General features: G+C 55.9%; 2 protein-coding genes across 5 annotated transcripts; both read right to left on the bottom strand.

Moving 5' to 3' along the window:
• Nucleotides 1–3761: 3761 nt before the first annotated feature.
• ENO2 (enolase 2) lies at nucleotides 3762–11592 on the bottom strand. The gene is made up of 12 exons (XM_002922227.3): nucleotides 11465–11592; nucleotides 10199–10295; nucleotides 9647–9742; nucleotides 9441–9499; nucleotides 9044–9113; nucleotides 8384–8517; nucleotides 7933–8155; nucleotides 6902–7099; nucleotides 5613–5814; nucleotides 5232–5340; nucleotides 5011–5069; nucleotides 3762–4700 (listed from the first exon to the last, which is right to left on the bottom strand). The coding sequence occupies exons 2-12, from the start codon at nucleotides 10281–10283 to the stop codon at nucleotides 4631–4633; spliced, it is 1305 nt and encodes a 434-aa protein (XP_002922273.1). The 5' UTR covers nucleotides 10284–10295; nucleotides 11465–11592; the 3' UTR covers nucleotides 3762–4630.
• A 15-nt stretch (nucleotides 11593–11607) lies between these two features.
• On the bottom strand, nucleotides 11608–17920 carry LRRC23 (leucine rich repeat containing 23). 4 transcript variants are annotated; one of them, XM_034646156.1, is made up of 7 exons: nucleotides 17655–17920; nucleotides 17013–17156; nucleotides 16818–16927; nucleotides 16115–16368; nucleotides 15326–15456; nucleotides 14597–14733; nucleotides 11608–13041 (listed from the first exon to the last, which is right to left on the bottom strand). In XM_034646156.1, the coding sequence occupies exons 2-7, from the start codon at nucleotides 17133–17135 to the stop codon at nucleotides 12768–12770; spliced, it is 1029 nt and encodes a 342-aa protein (XP_034502047.1). In that variant the 5' UTR covers nucleotides 17136–17156; nucleotides 17655–17920; the 3' UTR covers nucleotides 11608–12767. The 4 variants fall into 4 exon arrangements, with proteins under 4 accessions (XP_034502047.1, XP_019658335.1, XP_034502048.1 ...); XM_019802776.2 differs by lacking the exon at nucleotides 17655–17920 and having other exon boundaries at nucleotides 11608–12173; nucleotides 12747–13041; nucleotides 17013–17484; XM_034646157.1 differs by lacking the exon at nucleotides 17655–17920 and adding an exon at nucleotides 17357–17484.
• Nucleotides 17921–18515: the final 595 nt, after the last annotated feature.

Genomic DNA, 18515 nt, shown 5'->3' with positions numbered 1-18515 from the left:
ACGCGGGGCTGCGGGCGGGCTGGGCGGCGCGTCCGGCGACTCGCACAGGAAAGCGGACGGCGAAGGGAGGGAGCTTGGGAGAGGGGGATGGGAAAAGGGAGGAAGAGGGAGAAGGAGGGAGCGCGGAGGAACGGAGGAGAGAGGGGCCAGGAGGGAGACGCGAGGGAGGGAGCGCGAGGCAAGCTGCGAGGGGGGAGAGAGGGGGATCCGGAGAGGGGGAGGCGCTGTGCGAGTTGGCCGAGGCCGGCCGAGGGGGCTGGGGCGCGGGGAGGGGTTCGCCAAGGCTGAATGTGGGGAACCGGAGAGGGCTAGGTAGGAGGGGCTGTCGGTTGTAAGGGCAGAGAAGGGGGAGACTGGAGAAGTTTGGGGGCAGAGGGGTCTGTGGCAGAGAGGAAGTAGGAGGTTGTGGGTGTGTGGCAGAGATTGGTCTGATGGGGGTACATTGCGAAAATGGAGCTATGTGGGGGCTTTGGGGGCAGTGAGGTATGTGACAAGGAGGAGTGACTAAGGCTTGGGATGACAGCGTCTGTGGCAGACACGTAGCGGGAGAGGTGGGGGCGATGTTGAGGGAAAATGGGATGGAAGCTTGGGGTCATGGGGAGGGGAAACTAATTGTAAAGATGTAGACATATAGATGTGGATGGGGTTTCTGGATGAGAACTGTTTGGAGGTGATTGGTATTGGGAAAAGAATAGAGAGCATAAGAGTTGGGGGGGGGTGATGATGAAAGCTGGAGAGAGTCCAGACATGTCAGCATGGAGAGAAGGGGAAAGGTGAGCAACCTTAAGGGACCAAGGAGGTGGGGCCAGAGGCATATTCTAGGGGATCTGGGGTGCTGGGTGGGAAAGGAGTGGGGAGACACCGGGATGTCTGGATTCTGGAGGTGGTAGGTTTCCAAGAGAACTGAGGGTTTCGGTTGGCTAGGCAAAGGTGGATAGAATGGGGTTGGGGTGGAGGGGGAAGTGGGTAAAGAAGATTAGAAGGAAATGTAAGATAAACAAGGCCTTTGGTGGTAGAAGGAGGAGGGAGGTCAGAGATGGGAAAGACAAGAGTGGAGATGGGAAGGGAAAGGAGTAGAAGGAAATGATAGAAGTCAGGGAGGGCAAGCCCCCGTGTAGGGAAGGGATTAATTTATAGGAGCAGGACACCATTTCAGGCCCTTCTGTCTGGTGGTGTCTCCATTTTCCTTCTCAAACCTGTTTGAAGTTATCACAGACAGTACTCTGGGCCACAGGGAAGGAATCGGTGGGGATTAGGCTCAAGGTGGAGCCAAATCCCTAGGTGCCTTGGTGCCCCAATCCCAGTCCTACTGTGGAGACAATCCCCACACCACCCCCAGACCACAGGTTCTTCCTTCAACCCTCCCCACTCTCCAAGCAGCCTGTCAGCCAGCCAGCCATTTCCAGTCTTCAGCCTAAAGCCAGCACCCCCACCAGTCCTCCACCAGTGTCTTCTTCTGGGCTGTCTCCCTGGCCCCACACCAAGCAGCAACATCTCCCAGGACAAAGGACACCAAGACACTGGGTGATTTTTGGCAGCTGAGATTGGGAAGGCCAGAGAATGGGAGGGAGGCAGGCTGGGAAACTGGAAGAGCTGGAGCTGGAGCCTGGATTGGGAGCCCTTACTAGGTCTCCAGATTGGGGGTGGGAGTAGGGCACGCATGGGGCCAAGCCAGCTAGAGGCCAAGGATGGGCCCTGAATAGCAGGATCCCACCAGGCTTCTGGGAAGGAAGAAGTTGGATTTACAGCAACTCAGTGGGTTTTGCCTCATATTTTCTTGGGCCAGGTTCAGCCAAGTTCTGGGACTACCCAAAAGCTCTAGCAGATTCTAAAGCACTAGAGAACCTGAACAAGAAGGCTTCCTTGGCGTAGCAATGAATCACAACTCTTCTTCTTAGCCCCTGAATTGGTTGACCACTCACTTTTCTACCCCATGCCCACCTTCTTTATCCCTCAGGGCCTTCCAGAGACCAGGCCAGCTCCCTGTCCCCCTTCCCCCTCTCCCTGGTGATCCCTCCCCTCCCTTCCTCTGTGCCCTAGAATGCTCCCCCTTCTCCCCACCCCCGCAACTTTGTTCCAAGACTCCTCCTCCTCACTCCCCATTGCATTTCCTCTCTTTCTGTTCTCAGTTCAGTCTCCCACTGGGCCCAGGGCCCAGGCCCTTCCCAGCTCCCTTCTAGGCTGAGCTGCTCTTTCTCCTTTTTTAACCATGGAGGGATGGGCTAGGATGGTGACATACCTGAACCTAAAAGAAAAATTTAGGCAGTGGTAGGAATGGAAACTAAGGAGAGTCCGAGAAGCCAGGGCCTACCCCCGCCAATTCCTCCACGACCTGAGGGCCAGGCTCACCATTCACCTTTGGGGTACATCACACACACACACACACATACACACACACACCCCCACCGTCCCACACCTCAGCTCCCTTTATGGCCCCAGCCCCCCACAACCCACTGGTCTCCAGGCAACGGCACAAAGGGAAAATGGAGAGAGGGGCCTGGGAGGCCCTGACAGAGCTAGCTGTAACTCAATCCAACCCAGTACCTGGGGGGGGGGGGGGAGGAAAGGGCAGAGGTTAGGAAATGTGGCTCCAACCAAAACAGTCTTTCGTCAGTCCTGGAGTTGGAGAAGAAAGATGACTATCGAGGACCCCAGAGAAAACTGAGAGGCCCAGAGAAAAGTACAGTGTGCCCCAAGGGGAACGGAAAGGGGCGCCAGGACACAGGAGAGAAGGGAAAGATGAGATGCCCACACTGAAATTAAGAGGCATAGAGGAGCGGGGGCAAGCTCTTTGAACTGAAAATGGCTGAGGTGTCAGTGACACAGGAAGAACAGCAGAGAAATGGGTCCTGCCCATACAGGATGCAAGTCCTCTTCTAGTCCTGGAGCTGGGCAGGAGGGCAGAGAGCCCAGGACCAGAACTCAGAGTAGAAACAGTTTAGAGGCCCACAGAAGGGACAACCTTGAAATTTCTCCCATCCCACCCCTAGCTCAGGGTGAATATGGTGTCCCATGGAACCTTGCCTCCCTCTAGTGGCCACAGCTCCCCACGTGTAGCCCCTACTTGCTGGGCTCTGCTCTGGATCCCAGCCCTGTGAGAGGGTTTCTCCTTCTGGGTGGTTCTTGGGCCCCTGTGTCAAAGTCAGTTGGGGCTCCACCATAGTGGGTCTCCAGCCACGCACTGGGGTCCTACTCACAGGCCAACCCAGCACTTGTGGTTCTGACTCTCCAGTTTACTGGAAGACTCCATTTCCTCAGACCCTCCTCTATGTCCCCTGGTTCCACTCTTCCCTCCCTGGTGCCCCATCTCGCAGGAGGTGATGCCCACATGGTGCTGTTGCAGCCCAGAATGGCCGAGACAGTGTTGGGGAGAGGCCTAGATGGGAGCCGCTTCAGGCCACAGCTTTATCCCCTCGTTTTGGTCAAGGCCCTCCAGGAATCTGAGAACACTTTGAACCCCTCTTCCTAAAAATGCGCACACACAAAATCTTTGACACTTCTAGCAATACTCAGACTCCAGCCTGAGAACCCTTCATTCGCCTGGGTCCCAGAGCCAGACTGGCTGCTAAGAAGGCAGGGGCAACAGGGTCCCCACCTGGCCAGGGAGGGGTAGGCAATGCCATCGTCTCAGCCATACTTGTTTGGTTTCTTCCTCTTTCTGTGTGCTCCCCAGCTCAGTTATGCAGGTTCACCAACTTCCGGGTGCTCCGTCTTCTCTCCCCTCACATGGACTAGAGTAAGACTCTTCAGACACAACAACACACTGTGATTCAGACTTTAATGGTGGTGCTCATTTCCACGCCACAGAGGGGGTGGCAACTGTGGAACATGGCACAGGGGAGTGAGACATTGCTCTGGTGCAGCTGGAGGAAGAACAGGGAAGCCGGGGCTGAGGAGAGAGTTAGGGGGAAGAGTCCCCGGGCACACGGCCCCACCTCTTGACCGAGCCGGCTTTGGCTAAGGGCTGCTAGACACAAACGAGCTGATGGGCAAGGCCCTTTTCTGTTACCCTTCCCGTTCCAGCAAGACCTCCCAGCCCCAGGCCATCTCCGAATCTTGTCACATCTCACACACACACACACACACACACACACACACACACACACACACTCACTCACTTCTAGTCAGGCCAGGTTTGGGCTCACAAGTTATGGAGAAACGATGAATTAATTAAGAAGACAAATGAATGAATAAATAATCCACTAAAGGCTCGGGCCAGGCATGACCACGCGGCCAGCACACCCCTCCACCTCAGCTCCCCGCGCTTCCTGGCTCCTACGCAACATGGAAAACGTCTAGAAGCGACACACACAGTGACACATGGCCCCTCTCGATACGCCTCGCCAACCACCCCGATGCACCTGTCCCAGACCCTGACTGTTCTTCCATGGACACCCTTCTAATCCTCAGTCCCATGGCCAGTTTTTGAGGAGAGAGAATAGAAAGGACAGAGAAGTGGAGAGTGTGGAACCCGGAGCGGGGAGAGCACACAGCAGGGGCCGGACAAGCCAAGGAGCAGCGCAGCAGGTCAGCCAGGAGGTCCGGGGTGAGAGGTCACAGAGCAGGACAGGAAGAAAGAGGTTCCAGGAGGATGGGAGAGGGGTTCCAAGTATCCGGGCAAGGAGAGGGATCACAGCACACTGGGATTGCGGAAATTATGTCCAGCGAAGCGGGCTTCGTCCCCCAGCTCTTCTTCAATTCTGAGAGAGAGGAGCCAGAGAACAAAGAGTCAGGGAAGTGGGAGGCTCCTGCTTCTGTTTCTGAGGCCCCTGGCCTCCAAACCCATCACACCAGCTGCGTCTGTGTCCTGGCCCCAGCGTGGTCATCCCCTGGCTTTCCTATGTGACCTATGGGAGCCAGCAATCAGGCCATCAGTAGAGCCGTCATTCAAAACCAAGTATTGTCTGGATATCTACTGTTTTCCAGGCCCTGGGTATCAGAGATGGGAGGATGGGCAAACAGAGCTTTTAACCCAATGGGTCCCGGGCTCCATCCCCCAGATGTCCTCACCTCATGAGCTGGTTGTACTTAGCCAGACGCTCCGAACGGCACGGGGCTCCAGTCTTGATCTGAAATACACCCAAAGATAAGCCACTCAGTGGCTGCCCCTTCATCTCCTAAAAAAACTTACACTCCCTTGACATTCTCCTGACACCCGCAAACACCTGGAAAGAAAGACCCACCCACCTGACCAGAACCCACTATTCCACAAAGATGTCCCTTGCACCCACCTGGCCTGTGCACAGCCCCACCACCAAGTCGGCGATGAACGTGTCCTCAGTCTCTCCTGAGCGATGACTCACCATGACCCCCCAGCCATTCTCCTGGGCCAGCTTGCACCTGCAGCCACACACCAGCACTGAACCCCAGTCCCTCACACCGGGCACTCCCTTCCCAGCCCCAACACCGGTCTATGTCAAGAAACACCTGGCAGGAAGCTCTCTGGAAGGGGCAAAGGGCATGGGGTGGAGGAGGGCAGAACCAAAAGAGCCGGGAAAGTGACCACAGGTTCCCCGCTCTCTTCAGTAACTATGCCAGGACGAGGCTGGGAGCACTTGCTGGAGAGGTCCTGTAGAAACGGGCTGGATCGGGGAGAGCCAGGGGACACTCACGCTTGGATGGCTTCAGTGACAGAACCGATCTGGTTGACCTTGAGCAGCAGACAGTTGCAGGCCTTTTCCTCCACTGCCCGCTCGATACGCTTTGGGTTGGTCACGGTCAGGTCATCACCCACAATCTGGATCCCTACATTGGCTGTGAACTTCGACCAGGCAGCCCAATCATCCTGGTCAAAGGGGTCCTCAATGGAGACCACTGGAGGGAGAGCAGGAGGGGCTGCTGATCCTCCCTGGAGCTCTGCATCAGGCAGAAACGCCTCCCCCTATGGTTCCCTGAAATGGACAGATCCGCTGGCAAACTGACCCTGCCCATCCTTGCTTCCCTGCCTCCAAGATGAGCCTAGCCCCAATTCTTACCTCGATTCTTTCAGAAAATCTACCAGGGGCGCCTAGGTGGCTCAGTTGGTCGAGTGTCTGACGCTTGGTTTCGGCCCAGGTCATGATTTCGGGGTTGTGGGATCGAGCCCTAGGTCGGGCTCCACACCCAGCATGGAGTCTGCTTGGGATTTTTCCCCCTTCTTCCTCCTCCCCCTCTGCTCTCCACCCACCCCCCATGCGCTCTTTCCCTCTCAAATAACTAAAATCTTTCAAAGAAAATAAATGGGAAAGAAAGAAAAAAAAGAAAAGGAAAGGAAAGAAAAGAAAGCCTTCCAAAAACCAAGGGTTCAGAGTCTTTCTCAAAAGACTCTCGCTCTTTTGCATTTTCCCACTTTCATTCCCAGGAAGCTTTTCCTCAGTGCTATTCTAAATCCTTCATTCTGCATTTATGCCTATTTTCTCTTGCTCTGTCTCAGGGAAATGGAAACCAGCTTCCTCCATGCAGGGGTCACAGCCCTTGGGTCACAGGCTTGGAGAGCTCCTCGGCTCCTCGCCAGCCTTCCTGTTCTACTCCCACAGCGCCTGCAGCTCCACTCAGCACCCACAACTTCATCAGTCAAAAACACTGACATGTATAAGTTCCCTGCTGGGCCCCGCCACCCTCTCACCATCGCTGGTTCCTTCCAAGGCCCTCCCCATGATCCCAGTAGCTTGGAACATACAACTTTAATCAGGACACAGGTAGATAAAACAGATTCACCATGGGTACCTGCATATTTAAACCACCTACAAAATCCTGTCTCTGCAGGAGGCTCCTTCCCTGCCCCCCACCCGGCCCTGATTCTCAGGCTCTTCTTAGACCTGCCACCTGAGAAAGCCCCCCATACGGGCCAGAGTTGCCCCACACATCCCTGTCTGCCCCTTGACCCTCGTGCTGCCCTCCCTCCCACACCCCTTGTTCTCACCAGGATAGTCCCTGACAAAGTCCTGGTAGAGGGCCCCCAGCTGGTCCCCAGTGATGTATCGGGAAGGATCAGCAGGAGACTTGAAGTCCAAGTCATATTTGCCATCACGATGAAACTCCGAGGCAGCGACATCCATGCCAATGACAATCTTTTCTGTGTAGCCAGCCTTGTCGATGGCTTCCTTCACCAGCTCCAGGGCTGGGGATGGAATACAGTGAGATTACTAGCAGAAAGGGTGGGCAAAAAGGAATGAGAGTAAGAAAGAAATTCAGAGCCCAGGCGGAGGACTGTTGCTGGTGGGGTTTTCCCCAGGGCTGGGAAGAGCAGGCCATCTTCTAGGAAGGCAGAGGCATGCAGTTCTGTTCATCACAGGTTGTTTGTAAATAGCTATCATTTATTGAGGGCTAACTATGTCCCCTAAGTACAATGATGCCAAGAGGTAGATACTGTTATTATTCCCATTTTACAGATAAGAAAGACAAGCACAGAGAAGTTAAGTAAGAAAGATCACCAGCCAGTAACTCCTCAAGTCAGGGTTCAAATAGAGGCAATTTGGCCCCAGAACCTGAACTCTCAGCCACTTCCTGTTATTGTTTTTATTCACCATACAGCTCCTGCCAAGGCAGAGAAAAACTAGGGATCTTAGAGGCCTGAGAGGTTGGGGTGGAAGTGGGATAGACTGAGAATAGAATCCCTAGAGTATGGTATATCTCACCAAACTGAGAGTCCTATGAAGTTCAAGTCCAGGATGGATCCTGCAAGTCACCTAGACCACCTCCTGGCATTCTCAGGGACTCCAGTAAGAACTTATAGTTGCTAACAGATCTGGCTGGGCAGGTGAAGACTGTCCTCTTCGGCCTGCATGTGAATGTGGTAGGCCCTCTGGGACCCAGTCCCAGGACCAGCACCTCTTTGAGCTAGCTCAAGGGCCTCCCACTCATACTCCTCAGGACCTGGTGAAGTGTGTGGCCCTTCCTGATGTCCCAGGACAGACTGAGACTTAAAGCAGGGAGTGGGGCTCCTGGCCTCACCTTCACTGTTCTCTAGGATGTTGGGGGCAAAGCCGCCTTCATCTCCCACGTTGGTGGCATCCTTGCCGTACTTGTCCTTGATGACCCCCTTGAGTGTGTGGTAGACCTCCGCCCCGAGTCGCATGGCATCCCGAAAGCTCTCGGCGCCCACTGGGAGGATCATAAATTCCTGCATGGCCAGCTTATTCCCAGCATGAGAGCCACCATTGATCACATTGAAGGCCTGGGGGCCACAGGACAGAAAAGTCACAGAGCACTTCCCTCCTTCACCCCTGGAGAGTGTTAACCTAAGAGCCCAAATCTGCCCTAGCTTCCCAGACTCAAAGTCTCCTGTCCCCATCCTTTCTCTTTAGCTGCCTCAATGCACTTTCCCCCCCATCATTCCTCACAAAGTTTCATGCTCCCCCACCCCACCCCTGGGAGAGGCCCAGGCAGGGTGGGCAGGGCTCACCGGCACGGGCAGGATGAGGTCCGAGTTTCCAGCCAGCTGAGCAATGTGGCGGTATAGGGGCAACTCCCGCTCAGCTGCACCTGCCTTACACACGGCCAGGGACACACCCAGGATGGCATTGGCCCCAAACTTGGCTGGGAGATTACAGAAGAAGGCACTGAGCAAAAATGTCCCCCGTCTTTTCGAGCCCTGGCCTCCACCTGTACTCCCCAAAAGGAGGCAGTAAAGGAGACCCCCTCCTCCCTCTCCACTCCTGCAACACCTCATCAGTGCCCTCCTGAAAATAGCGAGGAAACACACACGCACGCACACACACACACATGCACACACTAACACACACACGCACGCACACACGCGTGCGCGCACAACGTGATGGGAAAGGGCAGAGAGCTCCACCTATTTCTAAACATCCTGAGACCACAGACTATCTCCTGCCAGCTCGCCCTCTTCATGCTGCGAAGAAGTTCTTCCTTCTGTCTAATGTCACTCCCTCCCACTGCAGTTAAATTCATCTTCTTTTATTCTGGCTTTGGGAGGAGAATGGAAGATGGGCTAAGTCATTACAGTCCTTCCTAAGGAAGCCCCCCCAAGCGCTCCACACTGTCTGCTCCACACGTCCTCCCCCTCCCGCCTCCCCACTTTCTCCCAGCCCCGGCTTACACTTGTTCTCAGTCCCATCCAGCTCCAGCATCAGGTTGTCCAGCTTCTCCTGCTCCACCACAGAGAGGCCCTGTGAGCAGAGCCACCATCACCCCAGGCCAGCATGGAGGCTGGGCCCTAAGGCAGAGGGCCCCACCCCATTCACACATAGGTTCACCTCTGATCAGGGCTCCTGGGAGAGCAGCCTGTTTGGATTAGAGGACCTGAACCCCATGGAAGCAGGCGGCAGTCAAAGAGTCTTCCCACCCTTCCCTTGGTAACCATGATTCCCAAGAGGCAGACCTTTCTCTCTTTGCTCCCTCCTCCCCTAATCTAGGATTCCTTCCAGGACCCTGGTCCTGCCCACCAGTGCCCCCCACCCCCCCACACCCAGCCCCCAGCAAAGAGTGGGCCTCACTGAGCTGATGAGGGCAGGAGCGATGGTGGTGTTGATGTGGTCCACTGCCTTCAGGACACCTAGGGAGAGGTGGGGAGGCCAGACTGGGTCAGGCTGGAAGGGGCCAGACGTGGGGGGCATGCAAGAAAGCAGTCAGGAACTGGTGTGAGGTAATACGAGTATAAAGCTGAGGGATGGGAGAGCCTGGAAAAGAGAAAAGGCCTCACCTTTGCCTAAGTAACGCTGTTTGTCCCCATCCCTCAGCTCCAGGGCCTCATAGATCCCAGTGGAAGCTCCACTGGGCACCGCAGCCCGGAAAAGACCTGGGAGAGGAACATGAAATAAGGAGGGGCACAGAAGGATACTACGGGGCCCAGGGATCCCTTCAGCCTTCCTGCTCCAAACTGCCTGCCACATCCAGTCACATTCCCAGGCTGCTCTCTAACACACACACACACACACACACACACACACAGAGGGGCCTCCTCCTCTGCCCAGCTGAGGTCCCACATGCACGAGGAGGAACCCACACATACGAAGCTATGCAGGCCGCACACACAAGCACACATGCACGCAGGTGCACACACAGACGTGCAGAGGCACGATATATCCCATACACTAAAACAGGACACAGAGATTGGCCTATCCTGGCTCCCCTGGACAAAGAGGTCCCAACCCCCATAATCCAGGCTTGTAAGCCTGGCCCAGCACCCCATCCCCACTGGGAATCAAGGCAGCTTCCCCTCCAGGGCCAGGGGACACGGGGCCCTGCTCGCTACCTCTGGCAGTGTGGAGATCCACCTCCACTGTGGGATTCCCACGGGAGTCCAGGATCTCCCGGGCCCAGATCTTCTCTATCGACATGATGGCTGAGATCTTGCGTGGAAGGGAAGGAAGGAGAAAGATAAGAGGTTTAGAGAGGTGGAGCCTGATCAGTGGGCGGGGCTAGAGGCTGGGAGGGATGGGAAAGAGGTTACTGCAGTGGGTGGGGGGTAGGGAGGAGCTGGCTGCAGTCCTGGCTTTAGAAGGGATCCCCCCCACCCCATGGGGGAGAGAAGGTCAATGCAGTGAGGAAGGGGAGGTCACTGCAGTGGGGGGAGGGGTAGAATCAAACGGTGAGAAGGGAGGACACCGCAGTGAGGAGGGAGGGGCACTGGCAGAGATTCCCTGGCCCCCTCAGTAGCTCCAGCAGCCAACTGGTGGGGTTCCCCCAGATCTCAGAGTGTAATGGCTGCCAGCCTTGCATTTCTCCTTGGAGCCAAAAAGAAGATGGGCTATCTGGGCAGCTGGGGCCTCTCCTCCAGAGTCCCCATCCCAGCCAACTTAACACCCCAACCCCCACTCCAAGATCCCAGTCCCTCTCCCAAATATACGGCCCTCCTCTTCCCAAGAGATGTACAGTACAGAAGTCTTGGGAGAGGGTCCTGGGGAAACCCTCAGTCCCTGGGGGGTGAGCGGGGAGGGAGAAGAGATCTGGGGGAGAGGCAAGGCTGGGCCCATCCTCCCCGCCCCCAAACCCCCCCTAGACAAATTCTCCCCTCCTCCCATCCCTCCCCCATGCAGCAGCGAGAGGTAATGTAAAAGGAGAGAGGCACTGCGGGGGAGGAGTGGGAAAGAGGGGAGTCTAGAAGTCTAGGGATGCTGAGGAATGGGAAGAGAAGACATTTCCCCAGATGCAAAGCCAGGGGACGTGCCAGGATAAAACTACACTGCCGGGGGAGACCCCCGAACCTAACATCGACAGAACCCGAGGCGAAGAGGGGCGTGGGGAGAGTAAAGGGTCAGGCAAGGGTAGAGAAAGGCGCAGTTAGAGAGAAACAGGTGCGGAGAGGCCTGGCGCCCCAGTGAGGAGGGGGCGACAGCCAGAATCCGAGAGGAGCGGGCCCAGAAGGCCGGGGAGGGAGGGTGCCCGGGGGAGGTGCGGATGACAGAGCAGGTGCGCAGCGCCTCAGGGCGAGCGGTGCGCACAGGCTAGGGGAGAGGGCGAGGGGCGCGGCGGCTAGGGGAGGGGGCTGGAAGGGCGCAGGGGCCGGCCGGGGCTTCACCTCGGGGCTGCAGACTCAGCCTGTGGCGGTGGCAGTGGCGGCAGCGGCGGCGGCGGCGGCGGCGGCGGCGGCGGCGCAGAGAGCGGGAGTGGTGGTGGCGGCGGCTGCGGCTCCCGGACGGCGGGCGGNTTTTTTTTAGGAGAGCGATGGGGGAGGGGCTGGGGGCGACCCAGGACTTGAGGCCCGGCACCCACGCGCGCTCACACCCACGCCCCGCTCCCCTGAAAAATAACAGGCACAGCCTCACGCCAGTGAAGTCCATGACAGACTTGGTGTCTCACAACCCCGGTCAGACACAAGAGTATCAAAATGTCTCTTTATTTGAACACCAAACTGTGCCTAGCACACCCAGCCGCCTCGCCTCCGCAGCTCCTCTGCAGCCAGCCCTGCAAGCATCCCCTGGGCGCATGCAGGCCCACCACCTACATCTGCCTGAGGGCCCCCCAGCGCGCGCGCGCGCGCGCGCGCACAAACACACACGCACACATAAACACACACACACACGCACACGCACACAGGTTCCAGGCAGGGCGCAGGCCCACCCAGACGCTGCCCAGGTGCCCATTACAGAGGCTGGGCGGCAGGCTGTGACGAATTCCCAGGGCTGGGGCAAGAGAAGGCACGCCCTGGCTCAGGATGAGGGGTGTGAATGTGGCAGCACCGCTCCCTGCCAGTCTTCTCAGGTCTTGGGAGCAGTGTCTTTGATCTCCTGGAGGAAGAGGGCAGGAGTAAAGCCCCTGGGCCCTCCTGCGTTCCCCTTGCTTCCTGTGCCCCGGTCCAGAGTGCCCAGTGGCCACACTCCCCTGGGCTGGTCTCCTCAGTCTCCATCTGCCTCATCCTGCCCTCCTTTCTTCCCCCCACCCCTGTTTCCTGTTATTTTTAGCTTCAGATTTTTAGTGCAAGATCTTCCTCCCCTGCCTCCTCTTCTAGGCCCAGCTTCCATCCCCAACCACCACTTCCACCCCCACCCCCACACGGCACCCCAGACCTGTCCTCTCCAGCTGAGCTTCATGCACGCCACCCCACACCGGCATCTCTGCCTGCCACCCCAGTTCTCTTCCTGACTGTTCCTCTCCTAATGTACCCTCCCGAGCCTTTTCCCAGGCCCCTCTGGTCCTTTCTCCTCACCCCAAGACACCCCCTGACTCCTAAGCCGGGTCTCTCCAAGGTTCTCCTCTCTCTCCGTATCCCTGCCTCAGCCACCTGCTCCTGTATCCAACTTCTCTTGCCCCATCTGACAGACGCTTGGCCTCCTCTTCCTGCTCCCTGTCAGCTTCCTTACTGTCCTTGGGGGCTCAAAGAGCTACACGGATGGCAGCTCCAGTTCGGAGTCGTGCTCAGCCTCAGCCTTCTGCTCCTGGGTCTCCTTCAACCTCTGACGGATCTCATCAGCATCAGCCCGCTCCTCCTCCTCGTAGAAATCTTTATCCAGGCGTTCGAGGTGTGCTATCTGCACGAGGGCCTCCTGGCGATAGTCGTTCTCATCGGTACACGGGTTGTCCAACAGCACCAGGGCTCGCAGCTTGGGCAGGTCCCGAAGCTTGGCTAGCTCCCCCAGCTGGGTCACCATGTTGCCCCTGCGGTGGGGTCAGGAGAGATTCACCCCCGGAGGGGGGAATAATGGGCTTTGGAGGGCCCCACTGCCAGGAAGAAGGCCCCTGGGGGATTCTCCCACTGGGTTCCAGTTTCCCTAGAAACACTGCCCCTGTGGACTAGCTTGCTCAGCAGAGCCAGATAGCACAGCAGAGCCAGGGTGGTCCAGCCCTCCTCCAGTCCTGCCTCTGGCCTTCCAGGACCCCGTGAGCGCCACAGTCTGTTCTGCACGGCGCTGGTCCTATTTCTCCTTTTGGAGCAAAAAAGCTTGGTCTGTAGTTGGAGAGGAGGGGGAAATCTCCCTTGCAGGGCCAAACTTCTTGTGTGTCAGTCGTACCTAATCAAAGGTGAGAAAGGAGGACCCAGGCCAGTGGAGAAGGAACTGGGATCGGAGCTCATGGAGGTGGAAGGAGCTAGAGCTAGGGATGGTCTGTGGCCTCCTGGCAGCGTCATCTAAACTGTCTCATTGTACAGTATGTTTCTTTTCAGGTTCTTGCCTCGTGCCTTTACGAAATCAGGCTTAGTTGTTTCTGCCTTAGCCTCAATGGAGGTGACTAAACCTCACAGAGTTTCTCACTGGCAGCACTCCATGCACTTTGCACTGGACTGTCCTGTGCATTGCGGCGGGGGGGGGGGCGCTTAGCATCTGTGGCCCTAGAGGCATTTTCCAGTCACTGAGATACCTCTTCCCCCCTACCTTTACTTCCAAACAACCTAGTTAGCAGCCATTGAGGAGGGTCTGTTATCTCCATCTAGACCATTAATAGGAAAAGAGCACCCCCCACAACCCTACCAGACCAACACGGCAGGACTAATTAGCGAGAGATTTCTCCAGGAGCCATGGCAGGAGTTGGGAGCTCCAAGGTGCAACCATTTCTCCCTACTTGGGAGGTTCTCATTCCTTTGCCAGCTTTGAGGATTTGGCCACATTGACTAAGGAGGCAGTTACCTTACATCTTGCTTAAAGAAACACACAAAATCCTCCATCAGACAAGGGTTCCTGAAAGAAAATCCCCCCTGACCAATCCCCAGTGTCTTTCTATCTAGAGATTTTCTTTCAAATACTCTTTTCTCCTCAAATAAGAGCACATCTTATGTTTTTACATCAGTAAGGAAGCCATACCTTATAGGTGGGGCTCAGGAGAAGAGAAGCAGGAAAGGGGAAGGGAAATGGGGGTCCAGGAGATGGAGAAGGGCAGAGGAAATTTACACTGAATAGGACCAAGAAAAGAGACTTGGAGCCAGACTGTGAGTCCCTTGAGAACAGGGACCAACTCTGATCCCTTTAGATGTTCCCAAAATACAGCACCAAGCCTGGCACATAGCACATTCTCAATAACTGCGGATTGAGTGAATAAAGATTCAGGGGTCCAAGGCTATATACAGTAAGGAAAGGAGGGGTAAAGATCAGGATGGAGGATGAAGGGAGAGTCTAGGAGCAGACTCGGATTGGGGGTTTGGGGCCAGGGATGAACATGGGGTCAGAAGCTGCTCCTGGTTCAGGGTAGGCACAAAGTGGGACCTGGAAGGGGTGCATACCGCAGGTTGAGATACTGTAGCGATGTCATTTCCTTGGAGAAGCCACTCAGAGTTTCAATCTGGTTGTCTCGAAGATGCAGGGTGGAGAGATTGCTTAGGTGTTCCAAGCCCTCCACCTTCTTCAGCATATTCTGGGCCTAGCCCCCGGATACAGCACATAGAGCGGGAGAACGTAGCAGGGACAGGGAAGAGAAGTCAGAGATGCAGGAAACCTAAGAGTGGAGACGGAGGGGTGCAGGAGGGGAGTGGAGGTGGGTAGAGACAGGTGTAGATGGTAAAGAAGTCTAGGAGAAGCTGCCAGTCCAGAGAAAGGTCAGCAGGAGCCCCTGCTGCTCATCCCACAAAGCCACCTCCAGTTAGGAGGAGATGCTGCAACCACCCGAGGCCCACGAGCCCCCACTGCTCCACTGAGGAGAAATAGCTCCAGCACCATCCCAGACGGAAGCAACTCAGGAGTCAAAAAGACTGAACAGTCAAGTGGCTTCCTTCGCCTGATATCTGTACCTCAGTTACAGCAAAGTATGCCACTACCTGGACCAAAGCAAACTGTCTCTATCCCCATGTGTTATGTATTATCAGCCCCGCTAGGTAGGAAGGGCTCAATAAACGATACCAAATGATCATGATGACGATGAGGTTAGCAGCTGAGCCTACGAGAAGCCAGGCACCCTAGCCCCCAGAGCAGTGCCCTCTTCCCCGCACCAACCACCCTCTAACTCAGTGAGCTACCAGGAAGAGGTTCTTCAGCCTAGGAAGGTGGATTCCCAGGGTGCTGTCCAGCTGGTTCCCCCGAAGCTCCAGTGTGTGCAGGCTGATCAGCTTTTGGGGGTCCAGACCCGTCACCCTGCGGATGCGGTTCCCTAAGGAGCAGGAGGGCGGTAAGAGCTCAAAGGGTCTTTCCAAACGTTCAGCAGTCGAGCCTGAATGTGGGGAGCCTCTGCATCACTCCCTCCTCTAATGCGAGGTGGCTATGAGGAGGGACAGCTCCACACTTGACGCCTCTGGGGCCCTGGGGCAAGTGGTCTGGGAGTCCGAGGGCCACATGGACATGTCCATCCACGCCTTTGAGGAGTGAATGAAGAGTGCCCAGCAGCCCACAAGCTTAACTCCTTCTCCTCCCTCAAATCTTTGCTCAGATGTCAGCTTTTCACCGATGCTTGTCCTAATCAACCTGTCTGAAGTTACCACCTGTGCCCCTACCTAGTCCCTTTATCCTAATCTTTTTTCCACAGCACATATCTCCTCTTCACGTTGTACATAAATTTATTTATTTATTATGTCCATCAGTGGCTGTTTGTCTCCCCTGACTAGAATGTAAGCTACATGAAACTAGAGGTTTTGTTTTGTTCAGTGCTACATGTCCAGCACATACGAATGTCATAGTGAATCATAAGGGCTGTCTGAATGAACGAATGAATGAAGATTTCCGTGTGGCACAGCCAAAGACCACACTGCCCACTTCTGTTGGCCCCAAGCTAAGAAGGAGAGAAGCTTGTGTAGCCAGACCTAAGGACCCACCTTTGAGATCCAGGATGCCCAGACGAGGGTGAGAGATGCCCTCGGTGTCGGTGATCTGGTTATAGGCGAAAGTGGCAATCTGCAGGTAGGGCAGTTCGTTTAGGTGGGCGCTCCTCAGATTGTTGCCATCAGCCTTGAGCCAGAGCAGGTGGGTAAGGTAATTGAGTGGGGACAAGTCCGTGAGGTGGTTCTCAGAAACATCCACATAGCGCAGATGGATGTACGAACGCAACAAGAAGATGTCTGTCAGGTCCCTAGGAGACAGCAGAGGCCAGAGGTAGGGTGAAGAATCCAGCAAGGACTGGCAGAGCTGTTGAAGCAGAGGGCAGTGTGGAGACGGCTTGTAAAGCAGAGAACAATGGGTGACTGATTGATGGGAGTGGTGAGGAAGCGGGAGGGAAGGTAGGGTTCTTCACAGGGAGCAGGGACTTCTGTCTGCCAAAAAGAGCCGAGAACTGACCCTCCGAAGGACAAGAGAAGGAGTCCAGTAGGAATCCCCTGACAGACCCTCACAGCCTCCAATTCCTCAGGCCAGCTCTGATACAGGGAGTCACAGGGCTCCCGAAAAGTAAATTCTATCCTTCCCTTCCACTGGCCAAGGTAAGGGAGATCCAAACTTCCAGCAGCAATAGCCAGGCATGAGGGTGAGAAAGGAGATTGGGCCCCACAACTGCAGCCCTCTTCTGGTCCCCCATAAGCACACCTCTCTTTAACCTCCAGCTTGACATAAGCGTGAGCCAGTCCACTGCCCGTCTTACAGAGCAAAGAAAGCCCTTCCTTCATCATGTCCTCCGTGAGGGGGGTGGGCATCCACTGCAAGAGGAAGGGAAGTCAGGCATCCCTTTCTCGCCCAACCCTCTCCCTTACACTTAGCACCCCACCGTTTCCAGGCTCTCACTTCCTCTGAGTACTCTTCTCCCTCCTTCCTGTAGTCCTCCCACTCCTCCGTCTCCTTCTCATCATCTTCCTTTTCCAGATCGTCCTGGTCTGGCTCAAAGTCTTCCAGCTCTTCATCTGACATCTTTCTTCGCTGCTGAAGGGTCTGAAGTGAGAGACCAAGCTCAGTGCCCCTTCCGAGAAAGAATGTGTCCTCAGCTCTGGCCAACCCTCAGCTCCCTCGCCTCCATTGACAGGGTGCCCTTCCCATCACCCCTGACCTCCTCCCAGCTGCGCTTCCCTCATTATCCCTGTGAGCATCTCATTTTGACTCCCAGCCTCCACTTCTGACTTCCCACCAAGGACCTCTCTCCCTTCAGGACGTCTTCCCAGGCCTTTCCGGACCTTCACAGGGGCTCCAACTGTCTTCTAGCAGCTCCGCCCCCCTGCTTCCCGGGCTCCCCTCTCCCCACGTCTTCCCACCTCCCCCTTCAGCCACGTTCTGCTACCAACCTCCTACACCCCTCCCTTCCCTTCCATCCCCAACCCTTGCTCCACTCATTTTTCACTTTCCCACCCTAACCCCATTTCCCCGCCCCTCTGGGGCACCAGACTGACGCCCTCTCCAACCCTCCCACCCAATCCTTCGCAAAGGAGCCCAGACCCAGGTTCTGCTCTACTGAAAATGAGGGTCCGGAGAGGGTCGTGGCCCCCGACCGGGAAAGAGTGTTTTGGAAGAGGGGAAAGGCTGAAGGAGGCGTTGTGTACTGCTGTTATGGCAACGAGGGGGCGGGACAGTTGGCTACTTAGCGGCGCAACCGCTGAGAGGAGGGCCGCGAGGGGACCGCGACAAAACGACGCGAATATCCGCCCCGGAGCACTTGGACCACTAGTCGCCGGGTAAGGAGGCCAACCTCCCAGTCCTATTAAGTAAGTGCGTTAATTGGCCGAGGGCAAACAGCACTGGGTGGGGCTTGGAACAGAGCCGTGGGGAGGGGAGATGGGCGGGGCTACGCGGAAGTCACTCAAGACGTTAAAGGGACCGCACATCCTCAAAGCAAAAGTATTGTGACTTCAAAAGAAACACGCTCTGAAGCTTAAGGGGGAAGAGGAGCAGGAAATACCAAGGTCTGCGGTCTGCTTTCTACCCCCACCCCAGCCCTGCGCTTAGCTGACTTTTGGAAGGTGGCTTGGTGGAGTGGAAGGAGCCCTGGCCAATGTATCTTAAGACGTGGGTTGGAGTCGGCAGATCTGCAGTTTACTAGCAACTTACCTAAGACTACTTTCTGTAAAATAGGCCTAGCTACACCAACTGACAGGGTTCGAGTATGTGTGTAATCTATGCTAATACACAGTAGATTGCTAAACCCAGTTTGGGAGCATTTCACTTTTCCTCGTATCCTGGACTGGTTTGATGTAAACCTTTCAGGTGCTAGTAAGGGAGAAAATCCACCAAGTGCCCACTGCAATACTCCTCATCCAACGTTGTTAGCAAGACACCAAGGCCTGACAGAGCCATACCCAG

Source organism: Ailuropoda melanoleuca, chromosome 16 (genome assembly GCF_002007445.2).
Source record: "Ailuropoda melanoleuca isolate Jingjing chromosome 16, ASM200744v2, whole genome shotgun sequence".
NCBI lineage: Eukaryota > Metazoa > Chordata > Mammalia > Carnivora > Ursidae > Ailuropoda > Ailuropoda melanoleuca.
This window is presented reverse-complemented; position numbering and strand designations above follow the sequence as displayed.